This window comes from Stigmatopora nigra, chromosome 3, assembly GCF_051989575.1.
Source record: "Stigmatopora nigra isolate UIUO_SnigA chromosome 3, RoL_Snig_1.1, whole genome shotgun sequence".
NCBI lineage: Eukaryota > Metazoa > Chordata > Actinopteri > Syngnathiformes > Syngnathidae > Stigmatopora > Stigmatopora nigra.
Window position 1 is genome coordinate 15,641,016 of NC_135510.1, and position 10,095 is coordinate 15,651,110.

The 10,095-nt window shown below is 37.8% G+C and overlaps 1 protein-coding gene across 3 annotated transcripts in view; it reads right to left on the reverse strand.

Moving 5' to 3' along the window:
* Nucleotides 1-386: 386 nt before the first annotated feature.
* igdcc3 (immunoglobulin superfamily, DCC subclass, member 3) overlaps nucleotides 387-10,095 on the reverse strand; it is a 57,635-nt gene continuing 47,926 nt past the window's right edge. For all 3 annotated transcript variants that reach the window (XM_077713693.1, XM_077713692.1, XM_077713694.1), the window contains exons 8-14: nucleotides 7,283-7,530; nucleotides 5,544-5,708; nucleotides 4,872-5,060; nucleotides 4,484-4,588; nucleotides 4,235-4,370; nucleotides 3,915-4,122; nucleotides 387-3,754 (exon numbers count right to left, since the gene is read on the reverse strand). In XM_077713693.1, the coding sequence (XP_077569819.1) occupies nucleotides 3,614-3,754; nucleotides 3,915-4,122; nucleotides 4,235-4,370; nucleotides 4,484-4,588; nucleotides 4,872-5,060; nucleotides 5,544-5,708; nucleotides 7,283-7,530 (1,192 nt within the window). In that variant the 3' untranslated portion in view covers nucleotides 387-3,613. The remainder of the gene's footprint in view (nucleotides 3,755-3,914; nucleotides 4,123-4,234; nucleotides 4,371-4,483; nucleotides 4,589-4,871; nucleotides 5,061-5,543; nucleotides 5,709-7,282; nucleotides 7,531-10,095) is intronic.

The window sequence follows — 10,095 nt, forward strand, 5'->3', positions numbered from 1 at the left end:
AAGTCTTACTTTGAAAACAGTCACCTGGCAAGAAAATAAAAAGAGATTAAAAAAAAAAAAAGTGGAAACATCAAAGCTAGTCAGTACGTAAATAGGCGGCTTTGACCTCTGATCCCTTTTCTCTGTCGTTTCTTTTGAGCTGCTTTGAGACTCAAGGAGTAAAAGGCCTGGCGAGAACTGTGTCCTTTTTTTCTGGGTAATGAAAGTTCCCTTTCCCAACTTACTTTTTAATGATCATAGGTCAGGAGGAGCAGGGGCCCACATGTGGTGGTCAGGGCTCATTTAAATTACATTTTTTTATCCACCAAGATATGAATCTTTCACACACATATGTGATAAATAAAGACAGATTCAGTTGTTATTTCTAGAGCTAATTTATTGTTTATTTTCTTCAATTGATGTTGCACAGTGAAACTCTAAAACGATACAAACCACTAAACTGGTCTTATTTTCACACACATACAATATACAGTATGTGGATATTTATACAAATGTATAAAGAGTAATTCCAGTGAACAAATAAATGTGCAGCGACATTTCATTGATGATCCCTGACAATAATCATTAATTTACCACATATTTAACCTGAACTGGACAGTAAAAAGCAGTGACACCAGTATTCAAATAAACAAAGATTAAAAACACACAGACAACACATTCATACATGTGATTTAACGCTGGCCATTTCAGAAAATGAAGCCCCTTTTTGTGATATGCCAAGAGTGAAATCAGAAATGCTTTTGTTTGTTTCTTGTCGATACATTTGGATTTCTCATGAAACACTCCCAATTGAATACATTGCATAGAATCCATATCTTTTCAAGCAGGATATTTTAAAACCAGACTGCCATGTTGACCTTTTATGACTGAATCTCATCGAACCTTACCTCTATCATCACAAATCTAGGAGAAAACCCAATCTGATGTTAATCAATCACATTTAACAGAGAAAGGTCCATTCGTCGGAAGATTTGGTACTAAACTCACAGAACAGGTGTTGGAGTCAATCACACCTGGAGCGCTCCACTTTTATTTAATATCGAAACAGCCTTAAATCGTTTTGACAACATCAATACAGAAGATACAATCTGCTCAAGCAACCATGTTTTATTAGAGGGAATGAAGATAGCTTGTCACTTTCGAGGTAACAAGACCTTACCACAAAGTATTCAAGTGAAGATGAAGAATTAGTGGGAGCAGTATGATCATCACTGGACTTTGGTGAGGGCAAGACAGATTTAATGTAACAAAGGAAAGGTTTTGTTTGGTCTCTTATCATCAACATACGAGATTAAAATGGATTGACTAGCAGTGCGCGGCAGCAACATGCATGGCACCGTGTCTCATTTGCTTGCTGTTATTTGGCCATACAGAGTCCAGTATCAAAGTACAAACAGTTTCCTGCTAAAATGACACGGCGGTTGGCCAGCAAAAATGTAGCTTTTCTTTTGATTTTGTACATAATTTGTTTTTAAGATAGATTTAGTGTATATCCAGAGATAACATAGCGATTTCAACGTTTTGAGTAAATTGGTACAATAACTTCATATCACCACTGGAGAAAGTAAATGACAATTCACAGTATGAGAGCCGGAAAAAAGGGCCTAAATGCAGTACTTAATCCCCAATTACATGGGAAGGTAATTTGGTATTTTTTTAATTTTTAGTTTCACACCAAGTACCCATTTCACGTATTCCATTATTATTATAATTATATGAATATAACATTTTGCTTTAAAAACTGCTTATAATTCAATTCATATTTCTAGTACCTTAACTCTAAAAAGTAGGCATTAAGGGCAGGGTTCCTGTCACTATTGACTGGCACGTTTTTTAGTCAAGATGCTGATATTTTGAAAATTATCTATTGTTGTGAATGTGGTGAGAAATGTTATTTGTCTTTGTGCAATGTAAGATACTGCCATTTATCTTAGGTGTAGCTTACCCAAGGTTAGCTGGGATAAGCTCTACCGCACTTGTGACCATAGTGAGGAGCAGTGAGGGAGAAAAAATGAATGGATGTCATATACTATGGGTGACAGACAACTTAACATTTAAAAAGAACCTGATTTATTTTCCCCAGGTGTATTTCAGCGTCCTCTAGTACTTGCGTTCTAGAGTTTTCTTTTTTTGAGAGAGAGCTGAAGAGGGTTATGGTAATGCAAGTAGCGGTATGAGCTAACTTGCACCTACACTTATTCACAATCTAGATTCTAGAATATGTAGTGGCATTAACCCTCTCTGATTTCACTCAAAAAATGAGTGAGTCAATGACCCAATTATGGAAGTACGTATACTAGCAAAGGTTTAAAGTATGTCTTGGCAGTTTTAATCAGTTTGTGCTTGTTTTTTTTTTTTTTTTTTAAATAATGAAACAAAACACAAACCAAACTTAAAGATGAACATTATACTACACACACATTCTCACACGCACAGCCATATCACTAATTTGCATCAATTTGCATTTGATCGATTGAGCATGAAACACTTCATTGAGCATTAAACGTTGTGAAAAATGTTGTTTGCGGCAACACATTTTAAGGAGTGTTTGTTCTACAGAAGGAATTAAAAAAAGAAAAGGGAAAAAATACAATAGGAAATAATAATTCCCAAAAACTATTTTTAAAAATGGAACCACAAAGCTAAAACAATGTAATTCAAATCACATTATATTATATTAAATGTGGTATTGACTGACTGTAAATACAGACAACAAATTCTTCAAACAAAGGAAATAAGGATTTTTCATGATGCAATTATCATCATACAAAGATTAACTACAACAGTGACAAGGTTAACATGTTAATTTGAGGTAGAACATCAACTTCAGCATTTGGAAGTGCTTTATGTTGGAAATTCGTTTTTTATTCTGCTTTAACAAGCACAAGTGGAGAAAATTCTTGACATCTGAGGTAGTGCGGCACCTGATCTTGTAATTTTGACCCATCATTTCCTCTGCAAGTTAAGTTAGTGTGAACACAGGGGAAGATAAAGTCTGAAAATGCTTCCCACAACACATTCATTCCGGCTGAGGTAGGTTTTTGTTGAATAAAAGGTTCACACGAGCCTAAACAACAGGCTGGCTGTATGAGGGCCCAGAATTCACCACCGAAAAAAAGGAAAAAAAAAAAGTCCTGAGACAGAACTGACTCACACCCTGGAAGAAGGCTTAGGTCTTCTGAGAGCAATAAGATGGAATCGTTGGTATGTCTGAGCAGGCATCTTTGACATCCACAGAAAAGTAGCAATAAGACCAAAAACGTATAACCACTCTGACAAAGAGATGATCCTTATACAGTTTTTGTATGTAAATACAGTACACTGTATGTATCTTTATAAACTTAAAAATGATCGTCTTTGTATAACAAGGACATTTGGGGCCTCTCTTCTGTATGTTGCAGAACACCAGAAAATAGACAACCAGACAGTGAGAGTAATTGACACTTAACTGGTAAATCTAGCAACAACAAAAACCAAAAAACTCCCCCAAAACCAGTCCTAGAGTCTCTAGAACTTAACTTACCGATAAAAATCTTTGCATGAAATGCAAACTACGTACTTTAAAAGGAAAACCTGAGTGAGAGAGAATCTGAGTGGACACCTCATTCATTGATTAGCCTTGGTTCTGTTTAGCCGCTCTTGTTGCAGGGGACTCCTGGAAGTGCGTGGTGTCCCGCACGATGGTGAATTCGTCCATCGGTATTGAGGACAATTCGGTGTCATTTGGTGAGTTGGTTAAGAAAGTTCTCTCAGCCTAACAGCACATAAACAGAAACAAATGGATATATTTCAGAGCTCAATTTTAAAATATTAATCTTTGGTGCAACAAAAATTTCATTGTAGGCTCCCAAATTTTAGACTTTTGTCAATCATAGCAACACATCGGCAGCAGAAACAGCTTTGTGACGACTCACCATTCGTGGGTTTAGTGTGTTGGGCTGAGGGAAAAGTCTTTCCAGCTCATTGCTGTCAACCACTTTGTTCCCTTCTGTGCTACAATTGACCTCCATTTCTCTTATAGTGGCAGTGTTCAGCCCAGAGCTCTCTTGGGATGAAGCAGATTCCAGTGCTGCACTGTGTGCTGCCTGGGGGGTGGCCTGAACTGCCTTACACATCATCAACCTGAGGATTATGAGAACACACGATTTAAAACACTAGACTTGTCAGATGCACATAATATGACAGACATTAATCCCTAACATGGGATATCTCCAAGCTGTTATCGCGGACACACCTTCCACGGTAGCTAAAAACCAGGAAGAGAACGCAGAAGATGATGCAGGTGACTCCAATGTGAATGCCAATTATGATGCCTGTCGTGGATGTTTTGCTCTGTTCGTCTTGCACGCAGTCACAGGAAGCATCTAGAACTGGTGTGATAGGACAAAGCACTATCAGTACAAAGAAGACCAGAAATAATCTGTATTGAACTATACTAAAAGCAAGTCCAGGAAGTGTGAGGCTGTTTGGGCCAAGCAATCACCAGATTTCTCCAACGCCTCTTGAAGTGAAACAAAGCGCATGGTGGCATTGCCATCCCCGTGTTGGTTGTATGCCAGTAGATTTATCTCATAAACCAATGAAGGATCTGCATATAAGGGACAGATTGAAACTTATTCAAATATGTCAGTTGACTCTAAGAAGGAAAGCTCACACAACTTGTGGAACTCTTGGTTAGTGAGAGATGATGGGCATAACACGGTAATACCAAATGTGATTTACAATTGATAAAAGGAATATGACATCTCAATAAATTAAAAGTATTTTACTCCAGTGAAGAATATGTTCTCCGAGTGAAAATCTTACATGAAAAGCATCTGTTAATGAATGTTAACATTCTATTAGGTTCTGAAAGCCTTGCATAATCTTACCTAGCTGAGTGATGTTATATCGGGTAGCATTGCGGGGTAAAAAAATGGGACCAGTGAACACTGATGCATGGGCTCTTCTGTAATACAGTCGGAAGCCTTGATGGTCACCCATCTTGGTGGAAGCTTCCCATATTGCTTGCACAACACTGCTATTCACAACTCTGGCAAAAAGAGAGGGTGGTGCTGGAACTGCAACACACACACACAACCAAAGCAAATCATGACAAATTGCAGATATGTTTGAGTTGTTTTTTTTATAGTAATTTTTTATATCATATATACCAGCCAAATTCTTTTAGGTAGGTAACAACACCTTTTTTTTTTAGTTGATAAGGTTTAATTAAATTTGACCCTTTCTAGTTTTTAGGCAAAGTTATGTACGACTAAGGAACTCATACCAAAACGCCAAACCGTTTGAAAGAAGGATCATTTCTCTACCACATTCTGAACTAATAACCATTCACACTCAATTTCACACCTACAGACGAATTAGAGTTCTTAATTATCTAGCCTGACTGGTCATGTATCATGTACATGGCGAAGGTCAGCCTAGATTGCCAGACTATCATTTATCTTCCCTAAAGATAAAGTTCACAATTAATGTAGAAAAAGTGTACTACATTGTGTTAACTACCTTTTGGGACAGATGTGTGAGTGGGTGTGTGTTCTCACCTTCCCCATGTGTGTTCACTGTGGCGCTATCTGATGGTTTGCTGGCACCATATGACGTATAGGCTTTGACGTAAAAGGTGTAACTGGTGGAAGGCTCAAGATCTCGGATGATCTGCTGCAGCGTCACTTTACTGACTGCCTCTTCATACTCCATCTCCACCGGGTCTGATTGTGGCGGATGGAAGGAAATAAGGTCAAAGACGACAAGTCTTGGGGAAATTTAGAGTAGAATTTGATTTTGCTTTTACTTTCAGGTGAAGTTATAAAGAACATAAAAAGAAGAAACAAAATAAGGTGCCTGTGATACTCATTCCAAAATGGTTTTGTAATTTGGATGTTTCATCAGTAGAGACGCATTTTACATTAAAAAAAAAGGCTTTAATTCATTGCAACCCGTTCTAAGATCCCAAATATTACCCCGGAAACCCCTTAAAATGATAAAAGTATACCAATTTTATATGAAATATGTGCGAAACAGAAACATGAGAGGATCAAAGATAAGAAAATTATTTATTAAGCCTTTAAATTTAATAGCACTCGAACCATAACTGTCCAGGGCAGACAGATAGACAAAAAAACATTTGAACGCATAATCATACGGCCACCGAAAGGGAGTCGATCTCACTCTTTCCCACACTGAAGTCAGGCGAGTGAACGACTAAACCATCAGGTGGGTGATATTCTGATTTGCTGTATCCTAATTAATGATCAAGATTTGGTTTGATGTTCCTAGGAATTTAATTCAGCTGCACAGTGGTGGCCGATCCCTGGGAGGGGTATTGCATTTGATTGCTTTTAATCCAGAGATTACTCAACGAAGCTGTACTTTACCGCCAGATCAGGCCATTCCATCCTGGAAGTGCAATTGCAACAACCATATTGACCCTAGCCTGGGGCCTTTAATTATGTACGAGGTAAACATACTAATGAGAAGAGCAGCAAAGACTAAGTCATCTTGTTGAATATGATAGAAAAGGTGTTGTTGGACGTAATGGGTTTCTTTAATATTACTAGTTCCAGTAACAAGTAGTGTTAGGCATTATTCTTATTAAAAAAAAACAATATTTCATTATATATATATATATATATATATATATATATATATATATATATATATATATATATATATATATATATATATATATATATATATATATATATATATATATATATATATATATACATATACATATACATATACATATATATTTATAAATATTTTATACACCATCATCTTACAAAATAAAGCAGGGGAAAGACTTAAATAACCCTTTTTAATGGTTGCAAATCTCATTGATGCAATTAATCAACATTTGGGACACTAAAGATTGCAGTTTGTCAATGTCTGGTTGTGTTAAATCCCTGTCGGTAGAATTTCTGTAATAACTTGTTTGTTGTTATACAACGTAATTTAATGTGGGTCTTTGTCTTATTGGCTAAATGTTGAATGCTTTCCACGGTGGTCGCCCTGAATGCATAAAGGCGGACTATACTATATTCAGAGCACAATAAAACATATAATACTAATCTTCAAATAGTTCATATGCACCTAGTAGCTTGTATTATTAATTTATACCCTGATCAAAATGGATATTGTACAAATATATTGGGTTAATCTTCCCTTGTTGTTTGTCTTTTAAGAGTATATCTTGAATTTCACAAGGCAGGAATTCTAGCTTTAAACCTGACATTAGTAGGGAAATAACGCCTATGTAACACATTTGTATTTGCATGCTCACCTGGGGTTCTACGGATGTGGAGCACGTAGCCGATGATGTCCTGTGGTGTTCGGTCAGGTTCGCTCCAGGACACCTGTATGGTGGTGGGTGAGAGGGCCTTTGCCTGTACATTGGTAGGCAAACCAGGAAGTCCGTCAGCCCAGAGTACAGTGAGACGAGCGCTAGCTTGGGTGGAACCGGCGCTGTTCTCAGCAATGCACTGATAGATGGCTTCGTCATCTTGACTGATGCTGTATATCGTCAGCGTACTGTGGGAGACGGAAAGAGTTTTTCTGTCAGTGACATAGAAAAAGTGCTGCTGAATCCATGGTGGCAAGCAGGCAAGTTGGACACCAACACTTCATGTACACATTTTGTTGTACCCAACTTTTAACATGTGCATTTATGGTATTCCCGAACTGTTTTATGCTGTCTTGAGGGTTCCACAATGTTCAATTTTGGGTGTCTGATTTTCACTTTGTATTTGCTCTTACGCGGGTTGACACTGTCATGTTTCAATTGAAGACAATGTTTATATACCCTCGAATTGGCACATCTCTATAGTAATTTAGGGTATAATTTATTTATTTATTATTTTTCAGTGTATTACTTTTAAAAATTGTATGTCCATTTATAATACAATCAGGCCGCAAGAAAACCTTTCCAAAATTTCAAATTTTAATGTTCACTGTAAATAAAATTAATGCATTTTAGTCCATTATATATTGGATTTATTATGGACATTACGACATTCATGGGTTTTCTATCATTTCTAGAGGAGTAGCAATACTTTATTCCTCAAATGTATGTGTTAAATTTTCTGGGTTGCCATCCTCCACTCACTACACAAACAGAAAATTTCTGACAGCCTTTCGTCTCAGCAACAAATGATGTGTTTGCGTACAATCATTGTGACCAGTGACAATAGATGACAGAGGGTCACCAGTGAAACCTGACTTGAGGTCAGTGCCAACGCAGTGTAGTTCAGCAATAAACACAATGTTACTCACAAATTTGCATATTGACTGGAAAAAAATATGTCCAACATTCAGCATGGCGTTTCATGTTTTGTTGTCTAGCCTGCATCTTTTCTGTAAGTATTTTTGCTGTTGTTATTGTTGTGTTCAAATTTTGCTCACCATTGTTTGACGGGAATTCACATAGACTGTAAAATTAGCATCTTCTTATTGTATTATTGTTGACACTTTCTGTCAGGTGATGAGCGTGGTTGTTTCCCCGCAAGATGTTGTTGCTCTTTTAAAGTAAGTGTTAGGGCCACAGCTGTGAAGGCAACCAACATTCTTTCTTACTAGGAAAAATACACCGTAGGGATAAATAGGATCAGACAAATTGATGGCTTAATCCCTTTTGTGTCGCAAATATAACATGAAACAACAATTCTCCTTTTAAAAAGGTAATAGTTGGTTCTTGGGGGTAAGTATGCAACTGCAAAATATCCCAACAGATGGTAAGGGTAAAAGACAAAGTGTTTGGGGATTTAGGGAAGAGGCGGTGGGTAGTTGTTTGCTTGTCTAAAGCCAGACTGTCCTCTCCTGACAGGATGACACCATCATTTAACCATCAGTTCAAGGTCGTTTCACGGAGTGATGCATAAGACCAGTGGGCCTGACAGTGGGCCCTAGGGTCTGTTGTTCCACCTCCGGGGGGGGCGTGTTAGCTCACCATTGTTTTTGAGCGTCACCCCTTCATAAAAATAAGAAACAGTCTGCCCATTCTGAATCCCCCATAAAGCAATGGAACAAAGACTAGAACATAAGGAAAAGGTGGGGGAAAGTAAAGGGGCGATGGTCAATGAGCCGTCTGTGGCCTAAGAGGAGGGAAGGGCCCGGTGGTAGGACTGATTACAAGTAGGGTCAGAGGTCAAGGCCAATGCCCAAGCCCTAGCTTCTATGATTCATGTGATGTAGGCTGAGGGGTGTAGAGAGCGGCAGCAAAAAAGAATGGAATTCTCTTGGTGAAAGAAAGTGAGAAAAAAGGAATAGAGAAGAAAGGAAGGACCAATAAAGAAAATCTTGTGGGAGGAGAAATGCCATTTGCAAAGAAGCCCGCTAGTTCAAATGATAGCTTTCCATTAGAAAACACTTTAACTGTGTACCTTTCTCTTATATTATAAACTATTCACACACAATGGCCAAGAATGAATAGAATTTCATTAGTGAAGCTGTTAACGTTGCCTGAGAGTGCAGTATTCTAACTGTAAAAGAGCCTAAATAGATATAAAGAAATCAAACGTCCAAACACTGTCGTGTCTTAATGTCAAGAACATAGATGTGTACATATGTATGCATGAGTGTGTGAATGTATTTTTTTTTAACCATCTGCCAAGATGTAGCAATAAGAAAAGCTTTCCCGAAGTGGCCATTTACGTAGGCAGCCAATATGTTCTGACACCCAAGTGATGTAAGGTGCAAAGGGCAACACATTTGGAAAATGTTATGTTCAGTTGCATGCACACCAAATGAGTAACGGCATTTCTGCGCTATTTGATCTTTGATCAATTTGTGGCCGTGCATTTGTGTGTACTTGAACGATATAAACAATCGATTCTCTTTCTACCCTTGTCAGATTTCCTCTTGAAGATCACAAAATATGAACAGTTTAAGGGAATGGTTGTATGTGCTGTGTTGTATAAATACGCACATACTCATTACTAAACATTCATTAAAATGGGCTTTTTGCACTCCACTAATTGAGGCCCTCCTGCCATGACGCAAATACAGCGATCCCTCGGTTATCGCGGTTAATCGGGACCGGGACCACCCGCGATGAGTGAATTTCCGCGAAGTAGGCATGCCCCTTCAAAAATGCTTAAT